This window comes from Halichoerus grypus, chromosome 13 (assembly GCF_964656455.1).
Source record: "Halichoerus grypus chromosome 13, mHalGry1.hap1.1, whole genome shotgun sequence".
Classification (NCBI taxonomy): Eukaryota; Metazoa; Chordata; class Mammalia; order Carnivora; family Phocidae; genus Halichoerus; species Halichoerus grypus.
This window is the reverse complement of record NC_135724.1, coordinates 63,563,227-63,581,903: the sequence shown is the minus strand read 5'-3', so window position 1 is coordinate 63,581,903 and position 18,677 is coordinate 63,563,227. Positions and strand designations below refer to the sequence as shown.

At 41.3% G+C, this 18,677-nt stretch overlaps 1 protein-coding gene across 3 annotated transcripts in view; it reads left to right on the top strand.

Moving 5' to 3' along the window:
- The window catches only part of PIEZO2 (piezo type mechanosensitive ion channel component 2), a 492,797-nt gene that overhangs the window by 268,054 nt on the left and 206,066 nt on the right, over positions 1-18,677 (top strand). For all 3 annotated transcript variants that reach the window (XM_078060633.1, XM_078060632.1, XM_078060634.1), the window contains exons 6-7: positions 7,965-8,175; positions 9,469-9,682. In XM_078060633.1, the coding sequence (XP_077916759.1) occupies positions 7,965-8,175; positions 9,469-9,682 (425 nt within the window). The remainder of the gene's footprint in view (positions 1-7,964; positions 8,176-9,468; positions 9,683-18,677) is intronic.

Genomic DNA, 18,677 nt, shown 5'->3' with positions numbered 1-18,677 from the left:
TCAGTATTACAGTATGAGCTTCAGGATGAGTATCACGGAGACAAGTTACCTTTAGATCCATGGCTAAATGTATCCCCCACTGTCTTTCAGCTACATCTCCCAGGACACAAGGTGAGACCATGGAGTCCCTCTCATCCTTTCCTCTGAGAGAAACACACCAGGAGAGCATACCCACTTTATCACATAGAAAGGCAGGGATGTTATATTATGGGCATATGTTAGTTGACTGAACTTTGACCAGCCTGGACTTGAATATGTGACCAGTAGTAAAAAATAAAGGAAAGAATAAGCAATTATGAAGGCAGCTCAAATATTTTTACATTATTAAAATAAGACTACTCCAAATTAAATACACCTTCATTTCTCTCTTATTTGTTCATTCATTTAACATCACTTAACAATGTGTGCCTATTCTCTGCTTTGTTTTTTTTAAGAAAATCAAAGCTTGGAAGTAGACTTTTACCCTTAACAATATGTCTAGATCAAATTTGTAGAAATTTTCAGAATATTTTGTTCTGTCCTTGATATATTTGACAGGTGATCTTGTGCATTTGAATTGCAAATAACAACAAAACACCCACAAGAGAGACTTGTTTGGGGACATTGCAGAGCCCAATGTCCCTTCAGTGAGGGTAGCTCGGTCAGGCACAGTGGGTGGGGAGGAACCTGTGTGTCCCACCCCGGCTACCTGGTCCTGCTCCAGAGGGTCTGCATCTCCCTCTCCTTTGAGGCTGGTCGTGCTTTCCATCCTTCTCTCAACTGTAAATACTGAGATGGAATTGTCACCAACTTAATGTCATTTAATTCCCCATGTTTCTTTCAAAGTATTGGTGGCGTGTTTGAGGGCAGGAGCTCGATCTCCCTTCCCTCCTTCCACCCAGCCTTCCTGCTGACTGCCCACCCAAGTTCACAGGATTGCCGTTCACTCAGTTGCTAGAGCCCCGAGCCCTGGTAAGACCCTTGATGCCTTGGACCCCTTATCCATTATCATCAACAAGTCCTATGGGTGCTCCTCGACATTTTCTCTAACATCTGGTTGCCTTTCTCTGTCTCTCCTGCCACAGTCCTCATCCCACCTCTCAACCAGACCGAGAAATAACCTGCAGCTGGGTCTTCCCGCCTCCAGCCTCTGTTCTTCCTCTATTCCACTGCTACCACACTCTCTGCCTTATCCAGATTGCCCTTGTAAAATTATAAATCAAACTATGTCACTTCCTTGTAAAATTATAAATTTTATATCCGGATTATCCTTGTAAAATTATAAATCAGACTATGTCACTTCCTTAGCTAAAACACCTCATTGGAGTCTCATTAAATGAGAACAAAATTCAGGCTCCTAACCCTGAGGGCCATGGCACTTCCTGCCCCCACACCCTCATCCTGGGCTCTGGCCCACTCCCTCTCTGTGCTTCTCTGTGTCCAGAACCAACTAGCTCTCTCCCGTCTTCCTAGAGTTCACTCCCTGCTCATTCACGGCTAGTTCTTCCTCCATCATCAGGTGACCTCTTTCCCACCCGCCCGGATTATTCCCTAGTCTTTGTCTTGTTATATCCATAACATTTATCCCACTCTGTAATTATTCTACATACCGCTTTTTGTTATTTGCTATCTCCCTCACTAAAGTATAAGCTGTCTTGTTCTCTGTTGCAGCAAACCTTAAGTTAGCAAAGTAACCTGAGATTGGACACATAGTAATACTTATATACTTAAGTTAAATGGTTAATTGATTAATATGGAGGCTTGCACAAAGCAACCTAAAGTATAAAACTAAAGCAACAAACCATAAGGAGTCAGCCCTGGGCCAGGATTATCTGCAAAGAGCTGCTTCTCCCCCGAACTATCAGAGGACTTGGCAGGGCCAGGGAAACCCATACATCTGTCTTCAGTGATCTCTCCTTGCTGTGACTTCAGAGAAACATGCATATTTATCCATGCGCATGCTTACTTATTCAGTACCTACTAGGTAAGGAAAGTCTTAAGGAAAGTCTTTCAAAAAGGAAAGTCTAACATGGACTGTTCTTTTTTTTTTGCTTTGCTTTCCAGGACATTTGTCTTTTTTTTTTCATCATGTTTGCTTTGGGAATAACTGGAATTGGGCATTCCAAATCCCCGTAATTAGGATTTTATATTCTCACTTTATAAACAGTTATATACACTTGGTTTATTTCCTCCGAGTGAGTGCAGACTTCTGGGGTCCCAGGGCGGATTCCCCCCCTAGACCTGGCACAGTGCTCAGAGCAGAACTCAGGCTCAGGAAAAGTTCTGAGGGGAGGGAGGAACTGTCCTGGAGGATGGAGAAGGAATGAGTGGATTCCAGAGCAGCTAGAGCAGGGCTCAGCCTTTGAACATTTTAACAACAAAGACTTGCATTTTGTTTACATTGCAGCCCATCCAAAGGTATTATATGGGTCCTGAATCTTTCAGGACATTTTGGAGCAACAGGAAGGGTTGTGTGCCCTCAAAATGCTGCTTTGTTATCACTTCCTGAATTCTTTATTTCTAGAGGGAACACCGGGTATGTCAGTTAGGAGTGCTAAACTTATCAGCTGTTTCTTATAAGAGAAAATGGATGGTTCAGGGTCAGTAATAATCTCTCTAACCAGAGACAAACTGAGTAGACGGTATCTGTGTGTGTGTGTTTTTTTAAATACTGACTTGGTTTTGTGGTATGCCATTAGGTGAGTTTTTAAAATAAACCCTAAAGATATAAACCTTTAAAATAATGGCCAGTCCAGTTTGGCTACTCTCCATTATTGTTCATTTCCTTTTCAAATGATGTTCAGGTGGTTCTCAAAGATGGGTGCAATCTCTAAGTTGGCGATTTGGCCTGGGACCTTTGGGAAGGTTTTGATGCAGGGCCCATCCCAGAGCTGTGGAATGAGAGTGTCAGGGAGGGATGGGGATGTGGATGGTGGCGCCAGGCTCCACTGCTCTTGCAAGTTTGGAAAAATAATCTTCCTAAAACAAGTGTGGCCGTAGAATGAAATATTTGTTTATCTGTACGATGCTGTCCCGTTAGGTTTACATAACTCACGGTGACATCACACGGACGAGGCGCTCTCTCTACTCCCTTCCACAGGCAACACGGTGCCCATAGCGTTTGTCTTGTGCAGTGAGGCACTGCACTTGCCTTTTCCTTCCTTGGGCTCTTCTGTTGAGATGAACCCATTCTGCAAAGGTAAATTGTTAACTTTTAATAATAAACAATGAATAAACAACTCATGACACTTTAGAAAAATGTTCCTTTGCCTCCAGATCGTTTGTGACTTTGATACACTCCGTTGACATGTTTTTATAGCATGGTTTTAGCCACAAAGAAGAAAGTGGATTCATCTGATGAGAAGTTCTGGCCTAACACGTAAAGGTTGACTGAAACCGGAAGGAGGTTCCACAGATAAATTACTTCAATGTATTTTCCAGTTAAGGGAGTCTGCCTAGCATATGATTCCAACAAGATGTTTGCAGTTTTGTCTAGTCTGCGGAGCATGGAATCTGTTGATCGGGCGTTGTGGCTGGAAGCCTGTGCGTGGAGTCTTGATTGGCTGTTTCAGAATTACGTAGGGCAGCTCTTTGATCATACGGAGGCCTGAGATTCGCTCCCAGAATTTCTCATTTAGGAAGTTTGAGGTGAAGCTAGGTAGGTACCTGCTCTCTTAAAGATTCCCAGGTGATCATCAGGACTTACCCCGACCCAGGTTGAATCTTTGAGTGCTCGGAGCTAAAGAAAAATGGATGTTTGCGTTCCACCAAAACTAACTGTCCTATCCTCCCTGTCCAAATTGTGTGGGAACGACTGCCATGTGCCGAGTGTGGGGAGGCAGCTGTGGGGGTGAGATGCGGTGGCTGCTTGGCGCTCAGACCCTCTCCCAGAGGTGCCACGGGAATACATGTTGGCACATTTGAAGTGGGGAACTTTTAGCAAAGGCAAGTTAAAGGATTTACATGTCTTCAAATAAGTTGTAGATGTTGACAAGTTCCATAAATAATATGGAATTTTTTTTTTTTTTTTTTTTGCCTTTCTAAACTGTAAAGTGTTTTCTTTTAAATTTCTAAGATCGCTTTGGAACCAGGGGAATTAAATCTTCTTTTATAGCTACTCCTTAGCTTCAAGGCCAGAGTCTGGTTGCATTCGAATGCCGGGAGAGATTACAACTCCCACAAGCAAGGCTGCTTGTTAGTAAATACATTTGAGCGCGTGGACGCTGTTCCAGAGGATCAGTGTTTATCCTTCACCAGACGAATCATTTAGGGGGAGAAAGCCTGCCTGTTAAAAAGCAGGCCTGACGTGACTAATGGCAGTTCTGGCCCCAGGCTGGACAGTGGGGGCTCACAGAGGCCAACCTGGCTCACTTTCGGCTCCCTCTCAGCGTGGCAGGTTTAGAAAGCGTTTCCGACTGAGGGCCCCAGGGATTCCGGTACAAAAATGCTGAAAACCCTCAAGTACAGTGGTATGTTTATAAAAGTCACGGGGGCCCCAGTCCCGCCCAAGAGAAGTCAAGGAAATGCGTTTGTCTAACCTCACAAAAGTTCTCGACCAGAGAACTATATTTGATTTAATCTATATCTGTAGCAATTCTACAACTGAATAATAAGCCACTTATTAGGAAAGTTAGGAGTGTGTTTCTGACTGGGACCTGGGCGGCTCTAGCTGTGTTGTCTCTCAGGGTCTCCCCGGGCGGCTCTAGCTGTGTTGTCTCTCAGGGTCTCCTTTCTCAAGTATGGTGACTGAAGGTTTGGGCCCAGCTTTCTTCCTCAGGGAGGATTTTTATGTGTCGCCCTGCTGTGAGGGGGAAATTAAGCAACACATGCCCCATGAACAGATGGTTTGTATGTGGATGGCGGTGTGGGTGCCATAGCAATAGCTTCTCTGGATGGGTCCCCACAGACACTCTTGGGGGCACCAGCGCAGGTGGAAAGGAAGAGCTGGTATGGGACATGGGAGCCTTAAGAGCTTGGGAGGGGATCCTATGGCCAAGGACACATTCCAAGCATGTCCCAAGGCCAAGAGAGCCTGTGGACTCTGGGTTCCCCACGTGGTTTCCTACAGGCAGAGCTTCTAGGCAAAGATTAGGGTAAGGCTGGAGAGACAGACTGGTTCCAGGTGTGGTAGCGCCTGAGAGGTGGGCAAGCTCTGTATTCTCTCCAGGTAATCTCATCAGACCCCTGACTTTAGAAACCATCACTCTACCACTGAAATTCAGATAGACCTCTCCAGTTTCCACCTCCCTCCAGCCCTCCAGATCCCTGTGCTGGCTGCCCTTGTAACATCTCCAACAACATAGCCTGAAGGGCATCTCAGAACTGAAATCCCCCCTGCAACCTGCTCTCCCCTTGCTTATCCCCATCCCCATCTCCTCAATAATGACAAAAATACAGGAACTGTCTTTGATTCTCCTCTGTCCCTCCTCCCTCCACATCAAATTTACCGATGAGTTCTGCTGACTTGACCTTTAAGACAAACAGCAGAGACACCAACCTCTCTTCAGCTCCGTGAGCTCCTGTCTCCTCCTCGACCACAGCAGTAGCCTCCTCGCTGCGGTCTCCCTTGGCATCACCATGTGCAATAGACCACGTCATAGCCCTCACTATGTGGAGTGATTGGCAATCAAGCTCTGTTAGAGTGAGTTCAAGAGAAATGAGGAGTAGGGGAAGTGACGCCATGTTTTTAGCCAACTCTTGGAGAGTCACTTTGAGAGGGAAATATGGGTTGGAAGGGGTGTGGGTTGGAGATGGTGAGGCATGTTTTGTTTGTTGATGGGGAGATATGGGAGAGGGAGCATGAGGTAATGCAGAGGGGGGAGGATGGCTGGGATCATCCTTTTCCCTGGTATCTCAAGGCATGCAGCTCATCCACAGTCACAGGACAGGGGGGCCCGATTACCTGCTGCACAGGTGAGCTTTAGGTTGGTAGGCTGATGTGCCAGCCTGGGGTTAGCCCCCCTTCTCTCAATGAAGTAGGAAGGGGGCTCATCAGCTGACAACGGGGAGGGTGAATTGGTAGAAGAGAAAGTATGTCAGAGAACATGTGCCTTCTTTCTGAACCTACCATGGTGCCTTTGACCAGCTCTTCCCTCCATCTGGAATGTTCTTGCTGAGGATTTGCACATGGCTGGTGACTTTGTGACATTCAGATGGTGGCTTAAATGTCACCTCCTCAGAGAGGCTCTCCCTGACCTCAGAACCTAAAATAGCCACCCTGCTACTCACAGTCACATCACCCTATTTTAATTCTCTGACTAGGGTTTGTTACTGAGGGATATTCAGCTTGTTAATTTTCTACTTGCCTACATGTTTATCACTGCATCTCTTAGGAGATGCTAGCACACACTAGGCCCTGAACCTGTAGAGAAGTCTGCATGAATAAGCATGAAACATCCCTTTTCCTTCAGGAAAAGATGCAAATGTGTCATGATGGAATACAATAGAACCCAACTTGGGTATATAGACTTGAATAGGCCCGAGATTAAATCTGTGTGTGTGGTGTGGAGGGTGAGTGTGCATCCTGGCCCCTTGGCTTCAGCAATGGACAGCTGAAGTTACGAGTGGCGTGTACCTTCTAGGCAAAGAGAAGATCTCTGAGTTCTCCAGGCCACTCAGAACTAACTTGAACTTCCTACCAGCCTTCCTTTGCTGGCTTCCTTTACTGCACGTGGGCATAGTTAGAGGTTGTTACCATTAGTGAATATTATTTAAATATCTGAACTAAGTGTATCAAGAAAAAACCTTTAAAATAGGAAAATGGAGAGGCTGGGCTGAAAAAAAAAAAAAAAAAAAACCTTTAAAAGGGGAAAAATGGAAAGGCTGGGCTGTACTCTTTAAACCTTAAAGAGGTGTCTGAACTGGGCCTGAGGACCCTTCTGGCTCTTCAGCTAGTGCATTTGCAATCGGGCTGAAGAGAAGACTGCTAGCCTAGGGGCAAATGTAAATAAAACCTCGGGCATCTGAAACTACCTTCTGTCTTAAAATGATGGCTTATTTCTAACAACTTTAAAAAATAATCCTAAACCTTCTAGGAAAAACTAATTAGCCAAAAAACCTTTTGATGTAGTCTCTAAAAACAAAACAGACAAAAACACCTTGTATACCCAGTTTAAAATAATGCATAGGGGCGCCTGGGTGGCTCAGTCGTTAAGCGTCTGCCTTCGGCTCAGGTCATGGTCCCAGGGTCCTGGGATCGAGCCCCACATCGGGCTCCCTGCTCCACGGGAAGCCTGCTTCTCCCTCTCCCACTTCTCCTGCTTGTGTTCCCTCTCTTGCTGGGTCTCTCTCTGTCAAATAAATAAAATCTTTAAAAATAAATAAATAAAATAATGCATAGAAATATGTATATATTCTGCCCATGTGTTTCTTCCCCAAATCTCTGATGATAGTACTGGTGGGCTGAAGCTTTCAGGATTGAACCTGTATATCATTCTCTAAAAGGATAAAATAGGAAGTAACTGTAATATCCGGTCAAGTAACCCAAGACCACTCCCCCTCCCATGGCCAGGAAACACTAAAGTAATGGACGGAATTTACTTCAGAAAGAAAAGGGATTTCATAAGCACTGACTGAACCACCATTTTGGTTCAAGCCATACATACTCTCATCAAACTACCTATCACCTTGGTGGCAGACCATAAATGTGAGGAACCGAACCCAGATTGATGAAAGTTAAGATTTTGATAGATGTTTCAGTTTCTTCTTCTGTGTATAAAAAATGAGTTCATGTGGCTCAGACGACACGCTGTTCAGGGTCCTTTGATTGGTGATGTTTCCTGTTTACTTCTTTAGGAAAGATCCAAGTGACTTGGGCTTTCACGAGCACTGTCAGGGACCTGGGGGACGTAAGTGGTTGTCTGCAGTTTTCTGTTGGCTTGTGAAGTTCACCTCACTGACTGACCCATAAATTACAAACCATATAATCTGCTGGGTGGGGAGGCAGAGTTCTGGACTGCAGTGTTTTGTGTTTCTCCGTTATTTAGGCTGGAGGAGAAAAAATAGATCCAGAAGAGGCACTGATCTACGAAGAGGATTTAGATGAAGGGGACGGTGTTGAAGGCGAGGTGGAAGAGAGCACAAAATTAAAAATGTTCCGCAGACTCGCCTCTGTGGCCTCCAAGCTTAAGGAGTTTATCGGCAACATGATCACCACCGCGGGAAAGGTCGTGGTGACGATTTTACTCGGTTCGTCAGGTGAGCGTTTCCGGCACCGGAGGGAGCACAGGTAGCACTTTGGCGAATACTGGAAGACATGGCTGAGGAGAAAATACGGGAAGAAACCATTCCGGTCTGTGACACCAAACTCATAACCGTAGCTGCTGGAAAACTGGCCACATGTACACGGCACACACAACAGAAATCATTTTTCCTGTTCAGCTGTAGCGTTTGGGTTTTTAGTTGGTTTCTGTCAACCTCCGTAAAGCCATCTTTTCCTATGTCTTAAGTGATGTCATGTTTTATGTGTAGATCCGAAAAACCACTCTTCTCCCCCAGAGCCCAGGAAGGGCAATGGGCTCTGATGAGAATGTTGGTGTCCCTCTCCGGAGCCACATGCGTGCCTTCTGAAAGCATGTCTGTTTACATTGGGTCGTTAGTAATCTTAATTTAACTCTCCAGGATATACTATTTTTCTTCCTCAGATTGTAATCTTGCAGCACAGACACTCACTTCCTTTAAATCTTGGCTGCCGACCGCTTGTTCCATAATAATGTTATCTCCATCTTCTCCCTCCTTCCATCCCACTGTTGGCGCTGCCCCAGAGCCGCTGGGAAGTTTAGGCCATACCTCTTCACGGAAAGTGCACGAGATGAAACAACGTGACTGTTTTTGCATAGGGAAATTAAAAAGTGGGAAAGAGAATAGAATTTCTCGAGAAATATATCCCAATATTTTAACAAAGAGTCATTTCAAAATGCCCCCCCCCCGTCAAGGTTTTTAAATGCCTGTCAAAGAATTACCTCACTTTACGTGCCCCCTTGTGGTAATAGTGCAAATCAAATTTTGTGGGGTAGGGCAAAGTTTTAGTGAGACTTTGCCACAGATGTAATATTGTTATGAATCCTACTTAACCAAAAAAAAAAGTAAGTCATTATAAAAAATGATATCAGGGAAAGTTGGAATGGACACACAGGTACTCCTGAAAAGTTGGGGGGAAAGTAGAAAGATGGAAACAGGCAAGCAAATATGCTAAATTCTATTGTATGAAAAGTAGATATTTACTCTGCTCAAACATCGTGGGAAGAATTTCTTCATCATATTGTGTTTCTTTATATTTACAAATATCACTTTATGTATGACATTTTTCACAACAAAAATAGCATAAGTTCTGATTTAATAAATAAAATGTGATTCATACTTTAATAACTTGATCCATCCCTGAAAGCATATAAAGGAAATGTCCATAATCTCCAAGAGTTACATTTCCTGAGTGGTAAATGATTTTCTGGTTCTGTGCAATTTGTCATGACCGTATCTCTTCTTCCTTAGGTATGATGTTGCCATCTTTGACCTCATCTGTGTACTTCTTTGTATTTTTGGGTCTGTGCACCTGGTGGTCCTGGTGCCGCACATTCGATCCATTGCTGTTCAGCTGTCTCTGTGTTCTGCTGGCTATTTTCACTGCGGGGCATTTGATTGGACTTTATTTATACCAGTTCCAATTCTTTCAAGAAGCGGTTCCACCCAATGACTACTATGCGAGGTAAGAGAAATGGTGAAGACATTTCAAGGGGAGCTAGGCCTCCTTTATGATCTTGTTTGAATTTGCAGGGGTTCTTCTCAATGCCAATTAATGCGCTCAGCAAAGGTTTGGCGGGGATGGGAGAAGCAATCTAGCGCTTTCAAGTTATTGAATGACAAAATCTAGAAGGAAGTAGAAGGTCTCTTCAGACAGAGGTGCTGCTGGGACATGGAGAGAGGGGAGGCTGCTGTTTGGTCTCAGCTGTGGAAAGAGATCCCAGAAGAACATTTTAAATCAAAGAATAAAAAAAAGTGTTAAGGCATCCAGCTGGAGGATGCTCTCACGGGCCAAATAATAGAGCATCAAAAATAATAATGACTTGACTGTAAAAATATAAAAATAAGAAGGCATGAATTCATGGGGAAAGAGAGATAGAGAGCTAATTTGCTTCAACTGAAGACAACCATTACACCAACTCCTTACTTTGAAAAATGGGAATTAAAGGTAAAGAATCCAGCATTTACTTTGACTTTTTGGAAGGAGTTCTAGGTGATTCTCATGATGAGACAAAACCCACCTTTACAGGATAACACCAGCTAATGAAAGGGGAAGGAATAATAGAATTAGAAAATTACTGTTTCTCAGTTCTTAATGAAATACTGATTCTCATTGCAAACTGAAACCATTACTTGAAAAGGTTGTTGGGCTAAAAGATGTTTGCAGAATGACAACATATAACCTCATTGATTATTTGCCAATGGCAAAGGGAAAATCAAACCTTTGTAATGGTGATCAACACCGCAACCAGTTGATCAAACTAGTACTACCCAAAGTGGGATAGCTCAACATTTCACACTTGTGATGTGATGCAATATGAAGTATACAGCATCATATTGTTAAACTTTTAGACCTAACCCCTGATTACAGTAATTTATAAAGGATAGAAAAATAATGACTCCACAGGAAAACAATCAGAGAAATCCGAAATATGGATTCTACAAGGCAAATGATCCAATCTCCAGAAAACTCAGCATCACGAAAAGAAGTGTGTGTAGAGGCAGTGAGGGGAGGGACGGTTCCAGTTTAAAGGAGAACTGGGGAAACCCAGCAAACAGATGTGAAGCCCAATTCTAGATTACATCCTGGTTCAACCATAAATCTCTAAAAGACATTTTGAGGTTAAATGGGGGAAGTTTCAACGTTCATTGGTTATTAGCTGATTGTATAGAATCATTGTTAATTCTCAGGTGCATGATTGTTGTGTGGGCATACAAGAAAATGTATGATTGGCATTGGGTTATCCATTGTCCTGTTTTAAGTTTCTGTCTCTGTGGAAAAGTTTATAACCGGAAGTTATGGAAAAAATAAAGGGGAACAGAAATGGCGGGAGAGAATGTGAGGGGAATGAAAGCGGTGCCAGTTTCCTTGCCTCTGGTGTGTCTGGGAAGTGGTGTAGGTGCTTTTTGTCCACTTGTTGAGAAATGAGAAACCTGCAATTTAAAAGAACATAAGTAATATTATCATCCTGATGATATAGATTTGCATCCTTCTTTCAAGGGATCCTTCTCTGGTTTTCATGGGATAGTAAATATGAAGCAGCAATGTGTGTGTGGCCCCCCTCACCTTGCTTTTATTGATTCATGCATAAAATCTGTCTAGTTTGTAGCTATGTCTACACAATGCTAGAAAAAAATTCAAGTTCTAAAACCACTAAAACAAGTTAGTACTCAACACACTTACAACCTAACTAATTCTAAACCCAGTTGGCATAATCTGGAGGCTTAACAAGTATAATTCAGTCTATAGAGAGAAGAAAGTTATAGACACATCAAAACTGAAGAAACACAATATGGAAACAAGCTAAGTGCCCGTTGACAGATGAATGGATAAAAAAAGATGCGGTGTATATGTACATACATACATATATCTGTATCTAAACACAATGAAATATCATTCAGCCTTAAAAAAGAAGGAAATCTTGCCATTCATGACAACGTGATGAAATTTGGGGGCATTATGCTAGTGAAATAAGTCAGACAGACTTGTCCACTTGTATATGGAATCTAAAAAAGAGTCAACCCATAGAAGCAGAGTAGGGAAGTGGTTGCTGGGGGTGACATGTGGGGAGGAAGGAAGACAGGCTGGTAAAAGGATACAAACTCACTTAGGATGTGAATAAATTATGAAGATCTAATGTGTAGCAGGCCCACTATAGCTAATAGTATCTATATTGTATACTTGAAATTTGCTAAGAGAATAGATCTTAAGCAGTTTCACCAAAAAAAAGGCGGGGGTGGGGGGATGATGTGAGTTCATTGGTGTGTTAATTAACTTGATTGAACTAATCATTTCACAATGTACACATATATCAAATGATCACATTGTACACTTTAGATATATTACAATTTCATGTGTTGGTTATAACTGAGAAGCTTCTTTAATGGTGCAGATTTATGTAATATTTATTTATTTTAGGCAGGAGCGAATAAATGCTAAATTTCAGTACAGACAGTAGTTCTAGACTAAATGAATCCTTTGGTTTCTTTTAGACGTTTAATTTTTGGTTTATTGAACATGCATAGAAAAAATGTTTTGCGCTGTTGGAAGGGCTGACTTTCACGGGGTGATTTAATTGGGAATGTAAATATTTTCTACATGCCAATAATCCCCCTTCCCCCAGTTTAAGGCTCTTTTCTGCCATCTGGAGACTGATGATGGGAAATACAGATAATATTCAGAACCACCTTGAAAACACTTTTTGTATCAAGGATCAGCTAATACGTATTTTAGACTTTGTCACAATTCTTTTCAGAAGCCATCGTAATTAGCAAAAGCAGTCATGGGCAGACTTAAAAGAATGGTGCTGTTCCCTTCCAGTAAAACTTTGTGGACACTGAAGTTTGAATTTCATATTATTTTCATATTTCATGAAATATTATTTTTCTTTTGATTTTTTCCAGCCACTCAAAAATATAAAAGCAAAACAAAACAAAAAATGTGAAAACAATGGTTAGCTCATAAGCTGTAACCAAACAGGTGGTAAATAAGGCTTGCCCACCTATGGTGTAGAAAATAATAGTCCTAATGGGGTAATAACATACCATATTTATTGTTCACTCAAATTGTCACAAACAAAATTATAATTCTAATTTATTACATGTAATAATAATCACATTACATGTAATTATAATTACATTTTATAGATGATCCATTTAAACAGTTTAAAAGGTCCAGTACTATAATCTCATAGAGGTAAGTCATTGAAAGTTAAGTTGCTTATTAGGGTATAGACAGTTTGAGCTAAACAATTAAATATAAATATAAATATAAATATAAATATAAATACACTGCCTTGTTGTAGATTCCCATCCTCCCCCCATTCACTTGGTGATAATAAGGCATTGCATCTTAGTCCTAGAAAGCTTGGAAATTAACATACCTAAAATAATAGTTTTTTTCATAAGGCATAATTCCAGTGCATTGTTATTAAACCCAAATTCTTAGTTGGTAGAAAATAAGCTGGAAAGTGGCAAAAGAAACTCATCTTGTGTGGGTATTTGTCAAAAATTTCATAACCACAGAGACTCCAGCGCATATATCCAGCTTCGGATGTGGTTGTTCTTAAAAGAAGCCAAGCCATTTTTCTCCTCTCAAAAGCTTTCAAAAGCGCTCTCTGGTCAGAATTATCTTTATTTTTAGAAAAATTGAATTGATTTGCTTATCATTAGTATAATACATATTTGTTGATGATTATTTGGAAAAATATAATGAAGGATAAGGAGAACCACCTTTTAAAAATGTAATCCTAACCTCTGGAAATAAATACTGTTTATTTCTGAGTCTATATTCTTCTAGAATTTTTCCTAGGCATATATGTGCCTTTTTAAAACAAACTTTGAATCATAATGCACATACTGTTTTCTAAGGGTTGATCAAGCAAAATAAAACTTCAGAACAAATCCACATAACTGTATGTAAGTTCATGAATGTACCAGTCAACGTAATTTGTTTAATAGAATAGAGCCCTATGACGACTGCTTTTTCTGGAAGGTGTCCCTAACAAAAATGGTGAACTAAACAAAATTTGGCTTTGCTAATGCAGTGTGTAATCTCTTCCAAAGGTTTTGTATTTTCAAGGGAATTTCTATAGACAGCAAACACCTCATATTTTGAAAGACATGAAGCAAGATTAAAGGTGGTGGGCTCATGTTCAGAGTTCTCCAGTTACCCCTGTACTTATCCTCACCTGTTTTCCTACCTGTAGCGCTGGCCACGTTTATGAAGCTCTGAGTCTTGGACAATTTGCGTCCCGCAGGTTTTCTGCGTTAAAAGTGCAGAAGGTGTGCTGGTGCAGAAGGGATGGGGCCGAGAGCAGGTGGACCTGATTTGTTCTGCATCGTCATGAATGGCAGGCACCTTGAAAGGCTGTAAAATGCATTTGGATGCTATAAACTTCTACTTATCAGTGGCATGAATTAAAAACCCGTTGTAACAGTTTGGCAGCACACCACTGACCATGTTTCCTTGTGAAGGTGATACCAAAAGTAATTTTGAGTTTAACTCCGCTAAAAACAATCCTGACAAGAAGTGGGTTCTTTGTCTGTTAATCTTGAGTTATCTCGATGAAACAGGTAAAAGTTCTGATGTAGGCCAGGGTGGAAGATGTGACAGGAGACTAAAATGCCAATCGTTTTCTTAATTATGATGGAGACACTTGGAACGCTATTAATGGACATTTTGCGTATGTTACGCATTGGGATGAGTAGGTCATTCTTAAAAATTGTCTATTCTGATCTTCAACTGGCTTTCGTTCCAACTCCTGAACTTTCCAGGAACATTTGCAGGAGTTAACTGCAGACATTGGACTTTTTCGCCCAAATTCAATTTCTTCATTTGCTGCCTTCTTCACTTTAAGATGTGAAGTTTGAACATGAAAGGGCGGGAAGGAATGAGAGAGATTTTTGGACCATTCTCTGTGAAAGTAGGATTCTCTATAAAATAAATATACAGCGATTTGCCCTATGTTACCCTTTTTAAGTAAATAATGATGATAAGAAAACACATTATGTTTAGTGAAGGAAAAGCTTATGTTTATTTCAGTGTTAAAACAATGTAAAAAAGAAAAAACAAAACCTAAAACTCCAACATCATGAGTTAACTATTCTATGAAAGATGTTATAAAACAAGCATTAAGAGTACAATCTCATTTATTATATTTACACTCTCTTAATGCTAGTCATAAAAATGTCAATAATATATAGGGAATAATAAAGGCCTCAATGCTGTATGTCTTTGTTCTGATTTGGGGAAGCCAGTGGGTCCTTTAGAAAAATGGAACAATGCAATCAGTTTTTCTGTTAGGTCTGCTGCAGTTTGCTTTATAAGCTGTCTGTCATTCAGGTGATTTAAAGGAACGTGCTTTTGCACCCCAGCCCCAGATTGCTGTTACGCCTGTACTTTGTTGGAGTAATCTAAGGTTTCGTTACAAAAACAGCACAGAAAGACTAAATTGTTTTTAATGGAGACCAGTTGGCAAGAATTTCATCTGAAAGCGGTCCAGTGGGGGGACTAAGTGTAAAGCAGGACATTTTCATGGTAAGGAATGTAAATTCACCCAAAGAAGTTAACACTTTTCCTTTACCTTTTTGTTAAAAGATGGCACTGGCAGATATCTATAGAATTATAGAGTTGGTAGGTGATATAACGATAACCAAACTGTGGGTTTCATTCTGAAAAGATTCTTAGTGATGTGCCTTGTTCTTACGTCTCAAGCAGGGCTCACGTGTGCTTATCTGAAAGATGAAAAATAGAAGCCAGAAGAGAAATTGGCTTTCCACAAATAGGTGCAAAATCAATAGAACCCCTGAGTCCAGTTGGGCAGTTTGCCATAAACTTATGGTCACTTAGGACCACAAGTGGGTGCATTGTGGACCCAGGGTCCCTCAGAAATGGGGTGCCCTACCCAGCCAGGACACCTGGCCTTGTGTGTGGAGCAGCTCCTGCTTCTGATCAGGGGGACAAGCCTTGGCACAGGATGTCTGTCTACCCTAGGGGCCCTAAAACTTCCCAACCTCACTTTCTAGAATTTCGGCCTTGATGAAATGTTGTGGACCAAATTTCTCACCTTTTGCTTATTGAGAGCACCTCCCAGGAAGGCTCTCCTTTCCGTCTTCATGGAAAATCTGCTCTGTTCTCTGTGGGGACTAGACAGTGGCTGACCTGAGAGTGCCGTCGTCTCATTCTATCAGGTTCATACATGCAAGAGCAGCCCCCCTGCATCCATGCTGCAACAGGGCAGGACCTTTCTGCCCCAGTGCTATCCCGGTGATCAAGGACAAAGTGGGGCTCCATTCTCTTATGATAGATATTGAGAGGATTGTGCTAAAGCTTGCAAACTCATTCTCTGGAGTCCAACACCTCGGGATTGAATCTTGGCCCCATTACTTTCTAGACAGAGCATCTGGGCACCACGTTACCTCATGCTCTGTGCTTGGGTTTCCCTACCTACAAAGTAGGGACCAGAATAGTGCTTGTCTCCGAGAGGAGTCATGTATTCAATAGGAGAATACTCACGAAATGCTGGGCCCTGTGGGGCGTGTATTTAAAAGCACCTGATTTTATTGTTGTAGACATCATATTTACATACATAAAATAGTTTTCTTATTCAAACTGACTTCCCCATATCTGACAGCGTAGCTTATCTGGCACCTCATCTGCTGTTCCCTGAGAACACTGAGCTACTCTGCCCCTTGTGCTGTTTCCTTCGCAGGAAATGTCCTACTTCCTCATCCCACTGGCTCCTACTCTTTCCTCCAAACCCAGCACATGCACCTCCTTCTGGAACCTTCCATGTTTCCTTCTGTGAAGCACAAGAATGATCTTCTGGGCAGTTACTCTATGCAAACTTGCTTCCTTGCACTTGCTGCACTGGACCGTAGTGATCAGCTGTGACTGTGTCTCCCTGCTAGGGATGGGTTTGCGTGGCCCGGGTCCCCTCAGGCTCTAACACTGCTGATCACACTGCTTTCAGGAGATCTCTGTTCAGTCTCGTTTCTGCTCTGTCTCCTGCAACCCTTGCATTTCATTTCCTTGTGCACCAAGATAGAGTAAAACTTGTTTAGGCTTTTCCTGAACTTGAAGCCACAGATGGGGCCGCCTGCTATGCGATGTATGGGGCGATTATTTCCCAGAGAGGTCACTCTCGGTGTCCGGGCGCCGACAGCAGTCCCACTGCGCTGCTCTGTGGTACCTGTCCCCAGTTAGTGAATGTCAAGTTCAGCGAGAAACTAAGGAGGCTACAGTACATGTGGTTCCTTACTTGCGGTGTTGGCAAATATTTAGTTTTTGCTTGAGAAAAAAATGATGGTTTTGCTTTTATTTATTTACAAAATTCAAAAGTAGCTTTATCCCTGATGGTTAAAGTTAATTAACATGGTTAATGTAGAAAGTAGCTTTCACTTTTGAAGAAATTAGAGATTTCTATTTCTGTTCATACTCAGTGTTTCTCAGGGACCCAGTTTATCTCTTATTTTTGAGAGACTTTGGTTTATGTTTTTTAATTTCTTTGCTCTTTGTCTTCAAAATGGGAGAGCCGTGGTGAATATTGTTGCAGTGATGTGTACAAGGGTCTGCCCAGGCCTGGCAACCAGAAGGCGATTAAGAAATGTTAGTTCTACTTTTCTCTGTAGGTTTTGTGTAGAAGGCATATACAGCATGATTTTTTTTCCCTCAGTTTTAATGAAAAATATTTGACATACATCACTGTATAAGTTTAAGGCATCAGCATGGTCGTAGGATTTATATATATTATGAAGTGATTACCACAGTAGGTTCTATGCACATCGTCTTTTCATGTAGATAAAATAAACAGAAAAGACAGACTGTTATCATACTGTTTTGATGACTATAGATTTATAGTATAGCTTGAAATAAGGAAGTGTGGTGCCTCCTGCTTTGTTCTTCTTTCTCAGGACTTCTTTGGCTATTTGGGGTTTTTTGTGATTCCATATACATTTTAGGAGTGTTTTATCTATTTCTGTAAAAAATTCCATTGGAATCTTGATAGGGATTGCATTAAGTCATAGACGGCTTTCAGTAGTATTGACATTTTAACAATATTCATTCTTCCAATCCATGAATACGGGATATCTTTCCACTTATTTGTATCTGTTTAGGAATGTTTCATCAATGTCTTATAGCTTTCCTACAAGAGATCTTATACCTCCTTAGTTAAATTTGTTCCTGGTATTTTATTGTTTTTGATGCTATCATAAATGGAAGCAATGTCTTTTTTTTTTTTTCCAGAAAAGTAGTTGTAGGGGCACCTGAGTGACTCAGTCATTAAGTGTCTGCCTTCAGCTCAGGTCATGATTCCAGGGTCCTGGGATTGAGCCCTTATTGGGATCCCTGCTCAGCAGGAAGCCTGCTTCTCCCTCTACCACTTCCCCTGCTTGTGTTCTCTCGCTGTCTCTCTCTCTGTCAAATAAATTTTAAAAAAAATTTTTTTTTTAAAAAGAAAGAAAATTAATTGTTAGTGTATAGAAACTTTACTGGCTTTTGTATGTTAATTTGTGTCCTGCAACTTTACTGAATTCATTATTTGTATCTGACAGTTTTTCACTGAGTCTTTAGGATTTGTCTATACTAAATCAGTCTTTAGGATTTTCTATGTATATATGGAATTATATATATATATATTATTTATTTATTTATGTAATTTATTTACTATATAATATAGTAAATAGAGACAATTTTATTTCTTCCTTACCAATTTTGATATGTTTTATTTCTTTTTCTTGCCCGATTGCTGTAGCTAGGACTTCTAGTACTATGTCAAATAGATGTGGTAAGAGTGGGAAGCTTGTCTTATTTCTGATCTAAGAGGAAAAGCTTTCAACTTTTCATCCTGGAGTATATTAGATGTGAGCTTTCACATATGACCTATATTATGTTGAAATATGTTCCTTCCATGACTAATTTGTTAAGAGTTTTTATCATGAATGGATGTTTAATTTTG